This window comes from Zingiber officinale, chromosome 8B (genome assembly GCF_018446385.1).
Source record: "Zingiber officinale cultivar Zhangliang chromosome 8B, Zo_v1.1, whole genome shotgun sequence".
Taxonomy (NCBI): domain Eukaryota; kingdom Viridiplantae; phylum Streptophyta; class Magnoliopsida; order Zingiberales; family Zingiberaceae; genus Zingiber; species Zingiber officinale.
Window position 1 is genome coordinate 37,792,273 of NC_056001.1, and position 22,274 is coordinate 37,814,546.

The following is a 22,274-nucleotide window of genomic DNA, read 5'->3' on the forward strand; positions in this document are numbered from 1 at the left end:
AAGTTCTAAAAATTAAAATCATGTTTTAAAATTTAAAACTTCTCTTATAAAATTTTCTTTTTTAACATGGTGATAGAAAATTTAAATTTTAAAACTTCTCTTCTTTTTTTTCCTTAAATCATGAAGATGGTTAAAAAAGGAAAATTTTAAAATCTTTTAAACTTTCTTTTAAAACATGTGACCTAATTCAAATAAGGAAAATTTTTAAATTTAAAATCTCTCTTTTAAAACTTGTAGTTTTCTACAAAGAGAAGATTTTAAAAATTCAAAACACCCTTCCTTGTTTGAATTATTGTGGTCGGCCCCTACATGCTTGGGCACCAAGCAAAGGGCCGGCCCTTTAAGAGGAGATGTGGTCGGCCATTGCTTGGTCAACAAGCAATGAACCGACCCCCTTTTTGGACACCAAGATGGGTCTTTCTTTGGATAGACTTGAGGTTTTAATGAGGCTACGACAGGGACCTAGAGGAAAAATTGGTTTTGGCCTTCCGATGAGCTTGAGTATCTCGTGTTCGTCCTGAACACACAACTCAAGTTCATCGATAATAACTCATTCCACTAGAGAGTTATTATTGCACTACCGCATCAATCCCAAATTACATTATGGGCTCCTTCTTATCATGAGTGCGTTAGTCTCCCTGTGTTTAAGATAACAAATGTCTACTAATTAAGTAAGTTATTGACAACTCACTTAATTAATATCTAGCTCCAAGAGTAGTATCACTCAACCTCATTGTCATGTCGGACTAAGTCCACCTGCAGGGTTTAACATGACAATCCTTATGAGCTCCTCTTGAGGACATTCTCAACCTAGATAACTAGAACATAGTTTCCTTCTATAATTAACAACACACTATAAGTAATATCATTTCCCAACTTATCGGGCCTAGTGATTTATCAAGCTAAATCTCACCCTTTGATAAGTTAAAAAAATAAATACTAAATATATGTACTTGTTATTATATTAGGATTAAGAGCACACACTTCCATAATAACTAAGGTCTCGTTCTTTTTATTAAGTTAGTACAAAAAGAACTTACCTTAAATAGTTCTACTAAATACACTTAGAGTGTACTAGTATAATTTATTAGTCAAGATAAACTAATACCTAATTATACTACGATTATTCCAATGGTTTATTCCTTTCCATCTTAGTCGCGAGCAACTGTTTATAATTTATAAAAACCCGACAACATGATCTTCTGAGTGTGACACCATACACTATGTTATATACTATATAAATTAATTGAACAATTACATTTAACAAATAAATACAGATATTGACCAATGTGATTCTTTTATTTCAAAAATAAATATTTATAAAATTTAAACTTTTAGTATACATTCCAACATCAACCACCTTTCTACTTGAAGAAAATTGAGGATTCATTAATAAACAAGGTGCATCATCGATATCAAGATTATATCGTTTTAACATTGTATCTTCACGCATATTGCATATAGACTAAATAGTTGACTAGATAATGTGTAACTAATCAAGTTAGCTATTAGTCTAATGTTCGAATAAAAATATTTTATTCTTTAAAACCTTTATTTTAGTTTGAAATTGTTGTGTGAGTATTTTAAAATTAGAGGGCGTTTCTTGACAATTTTTCAAAGCTAGGGGCGGGTTCATCAAATTTACCAATTCCGAATTCCGATCCTGTTTGGTCCCCGTTTTTAACTCTGGTTGATGGTTCCAGTTTCAGTTTAAGCGAGAAGGAAGCGGGCGGGCGACAGAAGAGAGAGGAAACCGAGCAAGGGTGAGGAGAATCCGTCGCCCAAGATCTGAAATCCTATTTCTTCACATTTAGGTATTCTTCGATCGAACTCTGTTGTCGATTTCGATTCTGTTGCGATTTCTTTGGCGTTTTTTGTTTTCTTCTTCGAATCGGAAGGAAATAAACTTGTAAGTGCATCGGAAAATGCCACTTTGGTCGCACGGATCTGTTAGCCGATCCTAGAATCTTCTAGATCGATTGAGTTTCACTATTCTTCTATCAAAAACAAAATGTGTTTCGCCTTTTTGCCCCAAACGCCACCTTTTGCTCCTGGACGATTTTGTTTTGATTTGATGCAAAAAGTTTCTGTCTTTTGATCGATGGGTCGGATTTCGTCGGTGTAAGTTTGAGAAAATCTTTACGTCGGACGCAATTTCCATTTCTGCAGAGGAATTGTAAATCATGATGTCAGAAATGGGCGAGCACTTTGATCAGGTCAATGAGATGATCCATGAGTACAAGGGTTCATCGTCATCTTCAGATTCGGACAACGACAAGCCTTCCTCTCATAGTTCAAAGAAGAAGCATTTATTTGGGAGGAAGGAACCAGTTCATGCCTTCCTTGGAGGAGGAAAGTGTATGATTCTATTGCCATTAGAACATTTATTTTCCATGAGTATCTGTTGTTGTCCCTTGAATTGAGTCTCTGCTTATTCATTCCTCTGTGCAATTGCTAGAGTAAAACTAACAATGTTATTATGGATTAATGGAGGACTAGAGATAAGATGATAATATATGCAAAGAAGATGAATTGAATGCGGGTTAATGTTAATTAAAAAGGGAGTTGTGAACATATATATAGTTTGTGGAATGTGTGCAGATGATCACTAATTGAACATGGAGCTTCTTGTTCTTTTGTCATCTCAAGGTTGAGGTGTGACTTCCTAAGATTTTCTTCAGAAAGAAGCATTTCAAAGATGAAATATTTTCAAGTTATTTACTTATTTAAACCAGGTGTGTTATAATAGGTGTCGCCTTGTCAGATGATGTTATGTTAACAATTTGTCTTGGCTGGGAATTTTGTTGAGCTAGTACTAATTTCTTACTCTCTTCTTTTGCTAGTAGGTTTCATATTTTGGTTAATGAAAATTTATCAAATCCATTGTGATCAACATAACTTGCTTTAGTTCAGTAATCATATCCTGATTGTGACTTTCTTCTTCTTTCAGCTGCCGATATATTTCTATGGAGAAACAAACAATTATCTGGAAGCATAATTGCAGGAATTACTGTCATATGGCTTCTTTTTGAATGGATTGGATATCATCTATTGACTTTTATCTGTCATTCTCTTATACTTACATTGGCTACTTGTTTCCTTTGGTCTAATTCTGCATCTTTTATCAATAGGTAGGATTCAGTCTTCCTTTCTGTAGTTGAATCAGGATTTTTCATTTAAACCAAAACATGTTTTCTTGGAACAGCAATCTGATTAGACTATGAATGAATAATAAGAGTTTGAATTGTCTCACAAAGTTTTCCTAACTCCTGGTGTTCAGATCTCCACCAAAATTTCCTGAAATTGCGATACCCGAGGACATATTCTTAAGGATAGCTTGTGCAGTAAGGCATGAAATAAATGAAGCATTTGCAACTTTTCGATATGTTGCCTCTGGGAAGGACTTAAAGAATTTTTTGAAGGTATGTGACTTTTTTTCTCTCTGTCTGGAGTTACTTGATTCTGTTGGCTTCAAAATTTTCACAATGTGTTTTGTAGGTGATTGGGGGTTTGTGGATCCTTTCGATAGTAGGCAACTGGTTCAGTTTCTTGACCCTTCTATACATCGGTCGGTTTCTTCTGTTCTATATCTCACAATTCTTTCATTCAAATACTAATTATGTTGGATCTCTAATGGTGCAGTCGTTATATTTGCGTATACCGCACCGGTCCTGTACGAGAAATATGAAGATCATGTCGACACAGCTGCAGAGAAGGCAATGGTTGAAATTAAGAAGCAATATGCCATCCTCGACACAAAGGTTCTTCAGAAAATTCCAGGGGCTCCCTTTTCCATCAAAAAGCAAGACTGAATCATTCTCTTCTACAATGTTTGAGCAACAATTAATCTCTGGAACAAATCTGTAGATCGCAATAATAGATTACTTTTTGGTCGGGCTATTTTTACATAGTTAGTGGATGCTTGACCTCAAGCCATCCATTCTTGCAATTTTCAAGTGTATTTTATGTTTCTTGGCAATTGAAGACACCAATCCAACATTAATTATATATTCTTTTCAATTCAGACACATCAAGTAGATTTTATTTTATTTTATTAAATATTTTTTATAGAAATATCTTTAAATCCCCTATAGAATTTTTAAAAACTAAACATAAATAAAATATAATAGTATTTTGTTTTCATACAAATCAACCTATTTAAGATAGGAAGATAAACATTAAACAACAGTTTGAAGAAATTAATTGAACATGGAAGGTAAACGTTAAACAATGACTATTTTTCTAATCGTTGTTCAACATTTATTTTTTTAATTAAAAAATCTATAAATACATGACGAACTCTCATTTTTTTTTTCATTCATCTCTTCTTTTGTTGTTTCGTTCATCATTTCATTCTCTATTTGTAATAGAGATGGACAAAAATGTTAATGCTTCTTTTATAAATCTTTTGAATTCTTTAAATACTAATAAAAATACATCTTCTCAAAATATCCACATTCCTCCAAACCATGATACACAGTATCCTCAATTTTTATCTCACGCGCAATACCGTCTAAATTTTTAAAATATTTCATATGTTACACGTGCTCTTCCAAATTTTTTAAATTTCCAAAGTTCTCAAAATTTTTCACTCCACCTTCAAATTAATGTCGCCCCAGCTCCAGTTGGTATGTATTCACACCTAGAATTGGTCAGTCATGAGCAATCAATTTTGGATGCCTACTATGCCTTTCGTATTTTCACCTCCTCAACCACTAGTCATGTTTTCGAATGAAGCAAGAAGGATTACTATCGACCCATCTATCAGCGACAAAAAACCTCTAACGCCATCATCTATTCTAACATCTCAGTGGCCACCACACTCATCACAAGAAGAGCGTGAAGTTGAACCAGAGAAAGATGATTCAAAATGAAAATTCTGGTCTTTTGATGAAAACATGGTCCTTATAAAGTCATGGGCAACTATCAGCACCGACGCATTCATTGGTAATGACCAGAAGATCAAGTTTTTTGGAAACGTATAACTGATTATTACAACAAGCATCGGCTCATTAGAACTCTAAAAATAAGCTATCAGGTGCTAAAATCACATTACTATAAATTTGTACCGATGGTAAATGAATTTTCTGTTACCTATAATAATTTGTATACTCATCATCGAAGCAGATGGAGTGACGAGAATGTGTTGGAGAACGCATTAAATATATGGAAAGCCAACAATAAAAATAATGATTTCAAGTATATGCATGTGTGGAGGGTTCTCAAAGAGTATGAGAAATATGCTCCACAATCAGTTGTTCATTCCTCTAACAAAAGGCAAGGACATCCGAATTAGGGGGGAATATTTCAGCATTAAATCCAAATCGTTGATGTGGATGACTATGAAGATTGCATTCGTTTGATAGGGCAAAAGGCAACGAAGAGAAAGGACAAATATAAAGTCAGAGAGTGCGACGCAGTAGAACAAATCCTCAACAAAGAATGACAAGATATTAACGAATATCAAATGGAAAAATGACTTGCAAAAAGTTGAGATATTTCATAAGGATTATGAAATTCTTATGAAGGATATTAGTGAGATGACACCAGGACAACTTAGAAAATTGTTGAAAAAATTAAACAAAGACATGACATGGAGTAGATGTATTTAAGTTTATTTTTTATATATTATTATAGTTTATGCCTTTTTATTTGTTGTATGAATATTTATGTATTTGTTTAATTATTAATGTTATTCCTCGGGTTAGTCATTTATGGATTTAAATTTTATAAAAATTTAATTATATATAAGGTAAAATATAAAGGAGAGATAAAAGAATATATACATATGAAAAATGTGCGACCTACGAAGCTGTTTAGAGGTTTTTTTTAGTAGTGGAGAGATATATAGGGGTTTCTACTTTTTACGTGGCATGGCATTGAAAGAGTTCTTTAAGGGTGTCCACCACTATGAATGCTCTAAGATCTATAAAGTTTGAGCATCCACAGAGCTCCCACTGTGATGTGGCTTCGCCCGAAGAAGGAACTCTCTCCCATAGGGGAGGGAGCTCCTTCAAAGCGGCTACTTCATTATTTTTTTTTGTTATTAAATATTTTTATCTCTAATTTAAAAAACAATATATTAAAGTATAAAAAAAATAATTTGTGATTAATAATCTATGAATTTAAATTTTATTTCTGATTAATAATTTATAAATTTAAATTTTATTAAAATTTAATTATATATAATATAGAATAGAAAGGTAACAGAAATATATATAATGAAAAATGTGGGGCTTATGAAGGAAGTTTTGAGAGTTTTTTTTTATAGTGGAAAGATGCATGAGATTTTTATATTTTTGACGTGACGCAAATGTGACAACGAAAAAACTCATGGAAAGAGGAAGGAATCCTATGATCCGCAAATGTTAGACCATCCCCTAGTCAAATATTTGCATTGGTGGGAAGCAATGACCTCTACCTGTTTAACATGTGGGGGGACATTGCCTCCACCAATCCACTTTTTCTAGTCCAGGAGCGGACTAGGAAAGGTGGTCTAGAGGATCTCATTACCATGAAAAAATTCTATGACTGTGGGTGGCAGATCCTCTAGTCCGCAAAGGCTGGACCAATTCATGGTCTAACCTTTGTATTGGTGGGGGGCAATGGGACCCCACCTATTAATAGGTGGGGGTCATTGCCTCCCACCAATTCCCTTATCCTGGTCCAAGAACGGATCAGGATAAGGGGACCAGAGGATTCGGTCCCTGACTATGGATCCTAAGTATTTTTGATTAATTATGTATTTTAATTGATTAGATAAATTCTAGTTAAAATATTTCTATATGAATCAAAAAAATATGAACATATTTCAATTTGAAAAATATAAGTATTGTTTAATAAATTTTGAAGTGCCACGTGCCCTTTGAATATTTAAGATTTTTAATAAATTAAGTGTAATCTTTTTGTTAAATCATCAAATATAATAAAAAAATAATATAATATTAGATAATTATATATATATATATATATATATATATATATATATATATATATATATATATATATTTGATTAACAAAATACCATTTAAATAAATTATCAATACTATAAAAAGAATTTTGATCATTTAATCGGATAAGCTATGAGTATACTTCTACGTGTATAGATCAATTCTGACTAGTATTCGCTCATTCCTTCTGGTTGTTTATGGCGGTAACAGTTATCTTAGACCCACCTGTCGGCGGGGATAACTCAAGCGGGGGAAGACTGGGCCGCTCACGTGCCAGTCCCCTCCCCGTCCGGTCGCTATTTACAAACTTCCCCTCTCGAGCGCTTTTGCTTATTCGCGACGATCACCCACGCGAGAGCTCTCGCCCGATCTCTGTTCTCCTCCGTCGTTGATCCCTGATTGGGTCGGCGGAAAGAGATCTCGGCGTGGGGCGGTCGATCAGCCGATCAGGTTTCCCGGCGGGCAATGGCCTCGTCCACTCAGGGTTTAGTGCCCATCACCAGGGCTTACTTGGCCCACTACTACGACAAGTACCTCTTGCCTCCGCTGCCGGAGGATGTCGCCCGGTTGACTGCAGAACTTCGAAAGCTGTCCGATGGGCTGGCGAGCGAGTTCCCCCTTACGGAAGGTGATTTCCCTAATTTTTTTTGTTTACAGACCCAAAGGGCTTCGGGATCTGGTTCTGAAGTTGTTTTTCGTCATTATATGTTCCGATTGATTTCCCGAGTATTCTGTTGCACGTTCTTTTGCTTGCTTGTGGACAAAGTTTGGTCGTCTGAAGTTGGTAGACATTGCTCAGTCAATCGGTCAATAAAAATATCTCAAGTACGCGGAGTTTGATCCATAACAGAGCATTGCTGATCTTAATTACCTTACATCGATTTTCTTTCATTTCCAATCTCTTCATCAACTGCAACTGTTTGATGATTCGTAGTCTCAGCTTTGGGATGAAATGATGTTGGTAAAAAAACACGTTGATTACTAAAGTTTCTGTTCGTCACAGCTATTTGCTTTTGGAATAATTTGAGTAGCACATATCTTATAACGCATGTTCTATACTACTAGTTTTTGAAGTGTGACTACATGTAACAAGTGGCAACCACATTTCTTGTTGAGTCACAAGAGAAATGAATAACGAGTACATGTGTTCTAGTTAAGGATAAAATATTGTTTAACTGTCGAACTTTTGTTTGAATGCTGATTAGTCAAACATGTTGATTTTAAGTTTGTGAAAGAATTTAGGAATACTGAACATGTTGAGATATTTGCATTTGTTTAAAGTACTTCCATTTGCAGCTTATGGAGATAACATGAAACTTTAACTTGAGGCATCCTTTCACTTGTTTGTAGTCATTCGATGTGCTATATAGGGCTTTTTTTTTGACAGTTATGTTTAAATTGGATATGAACCATTTAGCTTGATAGTGTTTCTGAGTTCTCCTGTGGTGAATTTGTTATCCTATGGTATCTTCGCTGCTCAACAAATTGCAATCCTCATTGGTTTAAAAGCATGTCATGTGGCTATGTCACAGATGACATATATAACTTTAATCTTTGATAATCACACGTAGATCAAGCTAGTGAATTAGTTTAACCCAAATTTATATCGTTTACTTATTGTCTGTATAATTAATTCAAATATATGAATCAACAAAATAAGATGAATAGAGATTCCTTGACTAAATTATGCGTCATAAGTGTGCATGAACGTTGTTTTGATGATTGAACAAACAGAACCTTTTTTCCATAAACCGTTGGTTTTCATATATCAGTCTACCTTAGAAACTTAGCTATAATCTTCCTTTTTTTTTTCAAACGTTAGGTGACTTGTAATTAATATTTTGACAACTATTTATTTTTTTATAAATTTAAATAATATTTAATAATTTCTTAATAATGATTGCAAATTTGTTGAAGGGGAGCCTTAACGTAATGGTAAAGTTGCTGGTGTGACCTAAAGGTCATGAGTTTGAGTCTCGGAAACAGCCTCTTGCAAAGCAGAATAAGGATGCATACTATAGATCCTTCCCCACTGCCTGCTAGCTTCGTGCACCGGGCTGTCTTTTTAGCTACTGCAAATTTACTAGTCAAAAACAGTATCCTTGACCCAATTGCTTTTAACTAGCATGTGGTTGTTGCATTATGAAATTCTTGATGTTTGTGAATCCCTTGTACCTGAACCTGTTATTAGAAAAGTAAGCTGGTAATACAATTTTGGCATAAACTTTTTCATACACTAATCACATGCCTTTTCCCTATATTTTGAAGCTGAGGAGCTCTTGGTTCAAGAAGTGGATCGCCAACCTGCTCATAAGGTTGATCAGAATTTGTGGAAGAACAGGGAGAACCTTGAAGAAATTTTATTTTTACTCGATCAAGCTCATCGGCCAAGAATGGTACAAATTCATTCCTAATTAATTAAAATTATTTCTTGCTTTAGTTTCTATTTCCTGTTGCCTTGTAAGTACAAAACCATATTTTCTATTTTTCTGTTCTTTAAGCAAATATCGAATATTCTTTCTATTTTACTAGTACTGCGACTGGACGAGCTTTAATTATTTTCATACCTATTTATGCAGTTTCAAGAGAAAGCCAACCGTGAAGATGTAGCTATAATTGCTACACTTGGAGAACTTGAGACGAAGCTTAGGAACACTTTGAAGATACTGGAGGTGTTTCAGCAAAAAAATGCTGATCATGTGTTTAATATAGGTTGGGATACTATTGAACTTGCTCTTTAAGTACTGCAACAGTAAATCATTAACAATCAACACATGGAAAAAAAACAAGTCTAGACACAATTAACCTATAAACCTATGCCATGGAAGTTGCCTTTGCTAATCACATATAAATCAGTGTGCTGTGGTAGTGTTAGTTTTTCTGGAAACCCTTGTTATATAGAGACCAATTTAAAGCCATTTTAGACCTTAAGAGGTATGAAAGGAACATCGTGCAAAATCATATTCCACTTGTAAGGCACTTAATTCTATTCACCACTGATATTCAATCAACCTAATTATATCAGTAATCTATTATTTGAAATTCTTTCAGATTGTTGCCTTTATTTTAGAGTCTGGTCGTGGTTGGTTGTGTAAATACACTATGCACCAATGTAGACTGGGTTCAGGAAACGTGTGGTTTATAGCATCAGTGGAGTGTCTCGACTCTCTTTTTATGGTGGTAATCCTGATGATGTTTGGTGCCTGCTACATCTTTTAGATACTTACATGATATGCAATAGTCGAGCTCACACTGTGCCTTCAATGCTCTATTGTATAATTTGCTTGCATTCCTAAACGTCTTAAAACCTATTAGTTTATTGCTAAGATTCTTTTTTGGGTAATTGATCAGGGGTCTGTAAATGTATTTGCAGTTATGACTTACATGCCACAAGACTTCAGAGGCACTCTTATCAGACAACAAAAAGAGCGTTCAGAGAGGAACAGGCAAGCAGAGGTTGATGCTTTGGTTAATTCTGGGGGAACCATACATGATCGGTACACTTTGTTGTGGCAGCAACAAATGGATAGGTGGATATTATATCCCTTGAATTTTCTTTTGAAGTAGTCTTTTAGAAGATACTATTTCTGGAATGTTTTATCCTACAGAAGGAACCAATTAGCTCAACTTGGTTCTGCAACAGGCGTGTATAAGACACTTGTCAAGTACTTAGTTGGTGTGCCACAGGTACATGTTGAATTTCAATGATAGTTATTCATCTTGACCTTGTTTCTTAAGAATGATTTTGTGGACTTGTATACTATATTTATAAGGATGGCAATGATAGTTCAGAATGTCTTCAGTTTGAGGAGTGTTAAGGAAGAAACTTATACTAAAGAACTTTCTCATATGTATGTGTGTGTACTTCTCACTAGTGAGTCTCACCTATTAGGAAACCACAAGAATCATATGTCTTATTGTTTAGGCTTTACCCCTCAGGTCTTATAACAAGCTTTCAGTAACTCTTGCTATCCAATTTAGCCGGCACAGGTTTTACAAGCTTAGAACAACCCGACAATTTCATCCTCTTCCTTAGATACAACTCGACAGTTCCATCCTCTTCCTTAGACAGTTACCTTTCTATAGAATGTATACTTGGATAATGTCTGAATTCTTGAAGACAAAGGAGAGGAAAACAAAGTTTTTCCTTAGGCCTAGAAAATGTTATTAAGCTTCTACACAAAGACTAACAAACATACAAACTAGGGATTTACAAGAATCTAAGCTAAGAAATTACTAGGAAATTACAAACAGGCAAACTAGAAAATTATAAGTATACAAACTGACTTACAAGTACAAGCTGAGAAGAAATAACTATGGTGGATGCTTCAAGTGTGGGTAATCATCTATGCTGAAGCACGCAGGCTCAGGGGTTTTTGTAGGAAGAAGCACGCAGGCTTTAGGAAAAGAAAAACAATCCAACAAAGTAGATAAAGAAGAATCTTTTTATAGGAGAAGCGAGTTAGGGCATCTTCTTTTCAGAAGATAAGGATTTAGTGGAGAGGTGAGTCGGGGCATCTTTAGTGCATGCTGCGTCAGAAGAGGATAAGGTTGAAGAAGTGAGAGTTATTGAGGCCATTAAATGGTTTCATGATAATCCCTCTCTTGGCATCACTATTTACTATGCGGAAGAATACAATTATAAACTCAAATGCTGGAGGTCTTTCCTCAATGTTCTACTCTGACACATTAGCACCAGGATGTAGGTGTTAGTGTAAGTCCTAAGAGTTAATCAAGAGTTAATTGATTGTATCATATTTCATTAATAAAAGACAATGATTATTATATTACTTTAGATTTATGTTAGATAAATAAATAAAATAATGTCCTACAATAGTAAGTTCTAGTCTATAACATATGAATTAGTTGAATTGATAGTGGGAGTCTGTAGATATATCTTGACACTACTCTTAACTCTTCTTAGTAAGCATTAATATGCAAGGATAATATTAATGCATTGAGATTAGCATGTAGGTCAATTGATGACTTAATCTCACAAGTCATGGATATGAGATATCAAGTTGACACATGGATATATATTAGAGAATATGTACTGAATTGATCTGTCATGAGATGTTTCATGGATCGTTATATGAGTGTCATAAACATTCTCATAGTGACTATTGGTATGAATAGTTCTTAGACATGAAATCACTATGGTTCTCTACATAAGGAGTTGTGTACTTTGGTATCTTTAAACGTCACCTATAACAAGGTGGACTATAAAGTCGATCACTAGTATGCAATAAGTTATGCGGAGGGATGTGAGTGATGTAAATAGGATCTATTTTTTCCATATGACGGAAGTGATATCTATAGGCACCTTGATTAAGTAGGACACAAGAATGTATGGTCGTGCTCAAATTAGTCAATATGAGATATTGTGCTTATTTGATTGAGTGTGTCTATTTAGGGATCAAGAAACACAAAGATTGATAAGAGCATGACACGATTTATGCCTTATTGATCAATCTAGATATCAATGATACAAGGATTGAGTCATACAAGATAATAGACACAGAAATGTTAGGTCGGATCTCAACATTCTTGTCACTTGGGTAACAATGATGCATTGCTAAATGCCACTCATGCTTATGCATCTAAAGTAGTTTTAGATACATTGTCAACGTTACGATAACCTATTGGGTCACATACAAAGAACATGTTGATTTTGAGATGGGTCTATTTTAATTTGACTAAAATATGATGGACTCTAAGGCTATAGGATTAAGTCTAATATGAATCAGACCCATTAAGTATCCAATCGTTGAATTATTGGATTGAATCTAATCCGAATTAGATTCAACCTCTTAAGAAGGTTAATGTCCATTAATAGAAATTAATGGATCATTAATCAAAGAAAGACCAAAAGCAAAAAGACCTTTGGTATTCTTGGATGAGTACAAAAGGATATTTGATGATTTTTGTGTATGACACTTGGGTTCTTGCTTGTCTTCTCCTTCTTCTTCCTCCTTGGCCGAGACCCCCTTTGTTGGTTGCTAGCATAACCTTAGGTGATTCTTCTTCTCCAAGTTTGTGAGTTTTTGAGACAGACGGAACATGTTCGTGTGGATACCGAAAGAGGCGCGAACACTTGATCGTGCTGAGATCCACCGAGGACAAAGTTGATATCGGGAGTTCGTGTTTACGCAACGAAGGTAGAACTCTCAATTCAACTAGTATATGGTTTCCTTCGCATGGATCTTCTGGAAAAAATCTTATTGTTTATTCCGTTGCGTTTGTGTTGTTTTGCACTCAAGATCCTTATAGGATGTAGGTGCCAACTACTTTATTCTTTTAAAAGAGCAAGTACCATTTTGAAAAATTCTTTTACAAGGGAAAGCTCATTACACCCTTTACTTTAATGGACTTTGGGCTTTTACAACAATTATGGATACATGATCTAAATTCAGTGTTAGCATTTCCTTATAAACTTGGTCTCATCATCTAATTTGCCCTAGAAGAACAGGAGAATTTTGTACTTTGTTCCTTTCACCGTTCTCCTCTAGAGTGGATCAATTTAAAGATTGTACCAGTCAGATATATCAAGGTAGATAAACCAGGAATTAATATCCCTATTCTTAAATTCGAAGAATATTCTTCAAATCTTGGTAAAGACTGGACATCAGCTAAACTTATTGAAGATCAACTTAAACACTAGAGATCCTTCATTCAAGGCAGCTCCTGGTTATGGGACAAATATCAAGATCCATTCGACTATATGCTAGCCAGAGAAACCTATACTAAGAAAATATACCGGCCGAAAGATATGGAAACTATTTTTTTTCCATTCAAATACTTAGCATTCCACTCTGTGCCAATACTACCACAAGAAGAACGAAGAATGACTCACAAAAACAAAGATAGCTCAGCATTCTCACAAAAGCCATCAACTTCAACAACACCTCCCTCTCTGGCTCCGAAAGAAGCCAATATAAGCAACATGATGGAAATCTAACAACTTTTGAGAGCACTAACTCTCACTTCTTCAGCCTTTTCCTACGCAGCATGCACTAAAGATGCCCTCACTCACCTCTCCACTAAATCCTTATCTTTTGAAAAGAAGATGACCTAACTCACCTCTCCACTAAAAAGATTCTTCTTTATCCGCTTAGTTGGATTGCCTTTCTTTTCCTGAAGCATGCGTGCTTCTTCCTATGAAAACCCCTGAAACGCGCTTGCTTTAGCATCGATGATTGGCCACACTGGAAGCATCTACCATAGCTATTTCTTCTCAGCTTGTACTTGTAAGTCAGTTTGTATGCTTATAATTTCCTAGTTTGCGTGTTTGTAATTTCCTAGCTTAGATTCTTGTAAATCCCTAGTTTGTATGTTTGTCGGTCTTTGTATGGCAGCTTAATAACATTTTCTAGGCCTAAGGAAAGGCTCAGTTTTTCTCTCTTTTGTCTTTAAGAATCCTCATACCTTATCCAAGTATACATTATGTAGAAAGGTAACTATCTAAGAGGATGGAACTGTCTGGTTGTTCTAAGCTTGTAAAACTTGTGCTGGCTAAGTTGGGCAACAAGAGCTACTGAAAGCTCGTTGTAAGACCTAAAAAAGCCGGATAAAGCCCAAACAATAAGACATATGGTTCTTATTGCTTCCTAATTGGTAAGGTTCACTAGTGAGAAACAAATTTGACAAAAATACCCTTCCAAAGTGCCTAGATTCATCCCAAATCTTCTAAAACACCAAAACAAAGATTGGTTTTGTAGAAATCATTAGCAAATAGTAATTTCATAAAAATATTTGCATGACTCAACTCAATACACAACATCTTTAACTTCAAAATGAAGTACGACTATGTTATGATGCACACCCCATGTGTGCACCCCGTGTGCACGATTGTGGGCACCTGACCACTTGCAGGTGCCACAAAAGTTGATTGCACAGTATGGCACACAGGGGTGTGCAACATAACACACCCCTAGATATATATAGTAGGAATGCTAGATTTAACGATAATATTTGAGTTTTGAAGATAATTGTTTAATACCACATTGGCTATTTAGCTGGTACTATGTTGGAATCCTATTTTAAGGATGTTTTATTTTCTCTTTTCAACTTGAATAATAAAGTTTTATTTTCTCAGCTCTTTAATATTGAATTCTCTAATTCTTATTATTGAAGCTACCACTAGTCCCTAATCCACTGATTAATTATCTAAAGGGCAGCCCGGTGCACGAAGCTCCCGCTATGCGGGGTCCCGGGGAAGGATCCATTGTACGCAGTCTTACCCTGCTTTTTGCAAGAGGCTGTTTTCAGGATTCAAACTCGTGATCTTTTGGTCACAAAGTAACAACTTTATCGTTGCACCAAGGCTCCCCTTCCCACTGATTAATTATCTAATGTGGAAAAATCGATTCTCTCAACATCCTCAATTAAACTTTTTTCTCACACGCCAATTTTGTCTTTGGTTACTGATCCCATAAAGATTTACTCATTTGCAGGTTTTATTGGATTTTATACGCCAAATAAATGATGATCAAGGGTAACCTTGGAGAATTTACTTATCTGTGTGTGTTGTGTAGATTTGCCCTTTATTGGTGCATGACTCGTGTCCCGCTCTATTTTTTTAATCTTTGTGGTGCTTTAGGCCAATGGAAGAACAGCGCTCTCGCTACGGGCCATCTCTTTACAAGCTTACAACCATGGTGCTAACTATCAGATTGTTTCTTCTTCTTTCCTGGGGTCATTTTGAGGAGAAAAAAATGTATTACACACTGTCCTTTTTGTTTATATCCTTTGCTCAGTTATCTTACACCACATTGTTGTATTTGTTGAGCAGAGCGAAGGATGAACTATCTCTTTTGCAGCAAACTATCCATCTCTACACCTCTGAATTTGAGAAATTCATCGCATTTATTGGGTATTAATGACACTGCTTAAATTCTTGAAAGTTCTACTGCATGTTCCATTCATATGTGACAGTTTTTTTTTTTGAAGAAATTTTTATAACCGAAATCCATGTTTTTGTTCATCTGGCTTTTTGTAGCTAATTGTTCAATTTAACTACCATACTGATAGTTGGGGCAAACACAGCTTCATGATAATGATGACAATGTCAACTAGTATTCCCCAATATTTGGATTATAGTTCCACCAGCATACATACTAACTTAGACTCACTTTAGTTGCTCAGAAGGGAGAAGAGGAGAGGAGGAAGAGGAGATAAAGTGCAATCCATCAAACCTGTTTATCTGGGTAAAGGAAAGAGGAAGAGGAGAAGGGGATGGAAAAAGAAAATCACAAGATTACTCTTCTTCCTCATCATTCACCTCTGCTATCATGCTCTGTCCTCACCTCGCCTTGCCTGAAAATGCTGCCCACTCCTCCCCCATCTTGCCCTTGCATGCTTTGACCTAGCCTACTTTCTGTGCCCAATGCCTCACATCATACTGGCCCAATGTCACAGTCATCTCCCACTTGCATTGCACTTGTAGGGAATGGCAGAGAGAACTTTCCCCTTCCTATTTACATGGATTACCTGTGTCCCACCCAATTTTGGGCAGACATGATTTTGCTCCAAAATCCTTCCTCCAAATGCTACAATAGCTCCTTCCTATTGAATTTTTTTTACTAAGGTAAATGGGGGAGAGGCCTCAAAATTTCTGCTCTCCTCTCCTCTCCCTTCCCAGTATGTAAACAGGCACTTAAGGATGTTGAAAATCTGGAATGATTTTTGTTGTATAAAATTTGCAATGTGGGTCTATTGTTACTTCATTACTGGCTCACTTGCTTTCCTATCTTAATTGAGGTTTTGCATTTCTTGTATTGATTCAATTTGTGATGTGTATTTACTACACAAGTTCATATATTTAGCCACAAGCAGGGAGCTTACAGTATTTGATATCAGTTCACCTGTTTGATCTGAGTCCAAGCTGCAAAGAATTAGTGCAACGGAACTTAGTGCAATTCAGGAGTGGATTTTAAGTTTATACTCCTTAGCAAGTTTCTGTAAGTGCAAGTATAGTTGGATACATGGAGGGAAAATCTGGCTTATATCGATCCTAGTTAGGACTTGAATTGATCATAACCTATGATCATATGCAATGATATCTAACTGTTCCTGTTTTCAGTTGTGAGAACCTCAGCTTATATATACCTGAGTCACACAAATAGACATTTGAAGCTTGAAATTAATTGAAAGCGACCCATCTTTTTCATGCTGTCGCATCCAAAATCACTCCAAATTGTATGCACATCTTTTTTAGTTTTAAGTTGACTTTTTTGCTTGTCAATCCCTCACTACATAAAATGCAACCCCTTAACAAGTATATTGCTTGTTAATAATTTTAATAATGCCTTATGAATTTGAAATGATGCAATGATATAAAAAAAAAAAAATTAAGTAGAATTTTCAAAAATTCTTGGTATATTATATCTTATAAATTACAATCCTAAGTTCCAGCTTAAGGATTTAATCCTATTAAGACCTCATCATTCCTTTGCAGTGTCAATCTTGCCAGTCCTGGTCTTAAGTGCATTTAGGTAATTAAGTATCATTTAATTTTGATTTAATTAAATGCTAGGTGTAGTTGAAAGTTTTCAAACTTTTTTTCTAATTTAATGAATGTAAATGAGCTCAGATGGTGCCTAATATTGGTCTTGTTCATCAATGCTTGATTGATTTAGAATTGTGATTCGAGTAAACTGGTCATTGGCTGACCTACCACTGGAAGTCTGTGACTCATTAACATGGAAAAGTGCCCTAAATAGTAGTCTTTCTGGTAATATGGAAAAAAGAACATAAGGATAATTTATGATCTGTGCGAGTTGACTCAGTTTGAGTTGAACAAGTATGAGCAACAATAATAATAGTGGGAGCTACACAACAACAAGCCATGACCCTGAGTCTCACCTATTTGGGGAAATAAATAACATAAAGATGTTATTTTCCTGGTCACTGAGTGGGTTAAACATCACAAACTGGGCTCTTAGATTTGCTATTCTTGAGAAACATTGAGAAATATCATTAGTGATATTAGGCTATTAGCAGCTCTTATGAAAATTTTCAGTGTTTTGATGTATTACTGCTTGTATTTTTCAATTGAATAATCAATCATTCCTTTGTTTCTGTAAGATGCTCACTATATGCAGTTCTGACAATTTAGTTTTATCACAGTGAGGTGTTCTCAAACTCACCATTTTTCATTAAAGCAGAGGATGCAGGAGCCCTTGAGTCAAGGTATGTAGTTTTTCATCTTATACTACTATCTCTATCCACTAGAGGTTAGTTTACTAAACTGAACTGAACCAATGATACAGAGTATTCTGTTATTTATCAGGAATAATGATGATTATAAAGAAATCATCGTACCTGCAGGGAAAACACATGAGGTATGACATATCCTTCATATTTTCTCTTGTGAGTCTGTGACTAATGATGCCTTACAATTGTTATGAATTTGATCTTACAGCTCGTATGTTGGTCTATTTGGTTGATGTAAGTTACAACTAATTGTTTGATATTATTGTCACTTTTTTGGGAACATATCTAACTTAACAAAATTCAGTGCTGAACCAAACCAATTTCTAAGGCTTGTTTGATGGCCTGCTACTCACCATACTGAAATAGTTGATATGATGAACACTAGGACCCACTAATCAGTAAAAATTAGAAGGAAACAAGATTTTAGTACTAATCTAAGATCTGTGTAATACTGATGTCAATTATTAAGACCTTACTGATTTCATCTTTAGCATTATTTTTTTTTGTTGTCATGTTGTTGTTCTACACAGAGAACTTTCTTAACCAGGCTAGATGGCTGGTATCTGATCACTGTTTGCTTAGTTTTAAAGGGAATCACTAGGTTGTTGTTTGTTATGTATATATTGACCAAAAAATGTCCAAATACTATGAAGGTCTGTGTTGTTGCATGTGTTTTTGTTTCATATATTAATCTTGAATCATGTTTTATGATTTTTGGAGGTATTATAGTTATTGTACTCTCTTTATGTATTTGTTTTGGCATTTACTACGTTCAATAATTAGACCTGGCAACACAAAGTGCTTCTAGAGTGTTAGGCCAGTTCATGTGATAGCATTATCAATCATCCATGGGAGTTGAAACCAGGTGTCACTTCTTCTCTGTACTTGTTTTGCAGGTAACATTGGCAGTTGAATCTGTAAATTCATACATCGCGTGGGATTTCTCATTGATTCAAGGGTCACTTAGCATGGTACTTCTTAAATCTTCATATATAATAATGTGTTCTTCATAGTTCTTATGGTTGGATTTAGATTGCGACCAATGACTTGATAATTTAATAATTATCTTATCTGGTCATCTTCTGTGATTAATTTCCATTCTGGTTGTGCTGATTAACATGTATTACGGTAATCTGCATCTACTCAATACCCATTTGGGTTGAAATATTCATTTGAATTGCCTTTATTTAAATCTTTATCATCTTGTCTAGTATCTCAATTAATTGCCCCACGGGTTGGCATACTTGGTCCCTGTATGGGTGTTTGCTTCAATAGGTATTGGGGTCAATTCCCAACCGATGCAAAATGCCTTCTTGGGTGTCTGATCTCTCCCATATAGGGCTGTTGTGCTAAGGCAAAATGCCCTCCTGATTTACCTGTCTATATCTTATGTTGCTGTGGGGCCGGTGATACCTGCTGCTTGAGGTGAGTATGAGTGAGCTGTGAGCATGCTATACAAAATCAGTATGAGTGAACTGTGAGCTTACAAAATCAGGATTTGAATAAATTTAATTTTTTTAATTTACTGAAACTCGTCATTATACATGGATTCTTAAGAGGGTTGACTGACTACACTTTTCTGTTTAGGCTATGACAGGTTGCATAGTTCCATTCGATCTATCTTTGAATTTCCTCAGGTTTCATTTTATTTGGTGGTAGATTATTCCATATTGAGAATTCAAAACCAGATTTGTATATGTAGCTATTATTTTGTTTCTTTCTATAAGTCTGGGAAATTGCTTAAGCTGTCTACTATCCACATTGTTAAAGCATTAAGCATGTGCTAGCATTGCTACATTACTTGCCATTCCTTTGTTTTCGCCACTTATTTGATTATTTTAAGTATGTTTGATCAACTGCAAAGATATAATTTTAAGATTCCACAAGTCACATTTTATTGCAATGAACAGGATATTGGTTTCCGCATTGAGTATGTAAGCCCATCTGGTGGAACAACAGTAAGCCTGTTGAACTTGGTCGAGGTTATATATTTAGGACTAGTTTGGACTGATTTAATTTCAAGATAATTTCCTTTGCCTTCCAGAGGATACTCTAATGTATTTCTTACATTATAGTCTCGTTGTTTGCTGATTTATCTGATGAAGGTTTCTTTTTGCAGTTAATCTTACCATACAGGAGATATGAATCCGACCAAGTACGTCAAGACTGGTTCTTATTACATAGAATTGATATTTTAGTTGAATTTCGTGTCTTCAAATTGATTCATTTATTTTGTTTGCAGGGCAATTTCTCCACTATCTTGACTGGATCATACAAACTAATTTGGGACAATTCATATTCAACATTTTTCAAAAAGGTAAAAGAAGCTTCTTTATTTGTCACATTTTGTTTTGTTCCCGTGTATCATTATCACGAGTCCTAGCTAGTTAATTTTTCATTATCCCAAAGTTTCCGTATTGGTTGTGTTAACCCTAAGCAGATCTCTGAATTGAAAACCTGCTTCTGGTTTTGTGGAAGCATACACAACCTTGGATTCCAGCGTCCAAGTTTTCTGAGTTGTTTGTTTGTTTGTTTGAATAATCTCGACAGAGCTTGCGGTACAAGGTGGATGCCATACCCCCTGTTTCCGATACACCATAACACTTTCAATCCTGATCGAGTTCTCATTGGGTTAGTCTATACACCCTGGACCATATCATGTAACTATTAACAATTCTTTTACACCATTTGTCTTTCTTTGCATTGAATGAAGATCATATAGCTCGAATCACTTGCAACTAAACTGCATGCTTCAAACTGATACTGTACTTGTCATGAAGATGTATATCTGGTAATCTGAAACTGTACCTTTGGTGAAGTTTGCAAGTTTCTTTGCTATGAATATGGTTTTGCAAGTTGTATATTTTATGTAATTAAATGATGACAATATAGGTTTTAAGTTTCATAGAATAATGATCTGTGTTTGCTATATCATAATTCCATTAATAAGGTAACATGAAATAACAACAATTTGAAAAATAGAATACTTGACCATGCTTTAAAATTTCGAGTCATTGGAGTTTAAATTTATGATTGGAACAATATGATTTTGATATTGTATTGTGTCAATATGGTTTTGATATTTTTTTAATATAAAATATATTAATTAAAATTTTTAAAAAATTATGGAATTGCAATATATCCATGAGCCCGTGGAGGTTGTTGTGGGATTGCAGTACTCGCTACGACCACTGTAGGATTGCAGTAGCTTCCGCAATCCCACAGGTTCTTCACAGGATCACAGCACTCTTGCAACTTCGTGGATGTTGACGTAGGATCATGGAGGATTGTGGTATTGATGCTCTTATTGGTGTTAGATGGTAGGTGGAATGGTAAATTTTGTCGGATGAAATTTTAAATTATGATCCTGAGAGTGTTAAAGCTTTAGTTAGTATGTTCAAATAAATAGGGGATCGAATTTTACTATGTAAGTTGAATAAATCAAATCGATAAAAAAAAATAATTAATTCTATTGATTACTAAATTAATCAAATTTTTTTTAGCAGTTTATTGATTCTCTACTTCAGTGGATTCATCTGAATTTTTTAAATTTTTTTTAAAACATCAGTCCAGCACATGAGACGATTGCTTATGATCTATTAGTCAATCATTTTATAAAATTTAAAATCCATATCTTACCGAATAAAATTATTTTTCATTAGTTCTTTTAATTTCGTTTTACTTATATTCATGGTGGTAAGGTAATTCGTTCGCGCCGAGAACATCTCCGTCAGTCCATCTCATATCAAAGAAAAAATAAATCATGATTATTAATCTTGAATAGTTAAATAACGTATGGAGGGGATAGGCATCAGGTGATTCAGGTTACTGATCAAAATTTGACTTTCTAATCTCATTGTGGTAATTATCCGTCCCAAAAGGACAGTTTACTTATATCCTTGCGATAATAATAATGTGAGGCAGATTTCATCACCTGTCGTTAAATTACTCTCTTTTTACAACTTTTTAATTAATAATTTTCAATAATATAATCTATTTCTCTTTTTGAAAAATGCACTAGTCAATATCTCACCAAATGAAAATTTGATTTGACTCTAGTTTTATTTAGTTCATATGTTTTTCTTCAAAAATAAATTATTTAGCTGTTAA

General features: G+C 34.9%; 2 protein-coding genes across 3 annotated transcripts; both read left to right on the forward strand.

The window, feature by feature from the left end:
* Window positions 1-1,684: 1,684 nt before the first annotated feature.
* On the forward strand, window positions 1,685-3,972 carry LOC122016794 (reticulon-like protein B1). Its single transcript, XM_042574193.1, has 6 exons — window positions 1,685-1,814; window positions 2,170-2,358; window positions 2,951-3,131; window positions 3,281-3,422; window positions 3,499-3,568; window positions 3,643-3,972. Exons 2-6 carry the CDS (start codon window positions 2,184-2,186, stop codon window positions 3,810-3,812), a joined length of 738 nt encoding a protein of 245 aa, XP_042430127.1. The 5' UTR covers window positions 1,685-1,814; window positions 2,170-2,183; the 3' UTR covers window positions 3,813-3,972.
* A 3,251-nt stretch (window positions 3,973-7,223) lies between these two features.
* Window positions 7,224-21,077, forward strand: LOC122015442. Of its 2 annotated transcripts, XM_042572318.1 has the most exons (16): window positions 7,224-7,578; window positions 9,219-9,346; window positions 9,530-9,662; window positions 10,324-10,480; window positions 10,559-10,637; window positions 15,404-15,444; window positions 15,550-15,666; window positions 15,742-15,822; window positions 18,078-18,140; window positions 18,241-18,292; window positions 19,061-19,135; window positions 20,075-20,122; window positions 20,284-20,319; window positions 20,407-20,481; window positions 20,715-20,795; window positions 20,878-21,077. In XM_042572318.1, exons 1-15 carry the CDS (start codon window positions 7,416-7,418, stop codon window positions 20,763-20,765), a joined length of 1,299 nt encoding a protein of 432 aa, XP_042428252.1. In that variant the 5' UTR covers window positions 7,224-7,415; the 3' UTR covers window positions 20,766-20,795; window positions 20,878-21,077. The 2 variants fall into 2 exon arrangements, with proteins under 2 accessions (XP_042428252.1, XP_042428251.1); XM_042572317.1 differs by having other exon boundaries at window positions 7,225-7,578; window positions 20,715-21,077.
* Window positions 21,078-22,274: the final 1,197 nt, after the last annotated feature.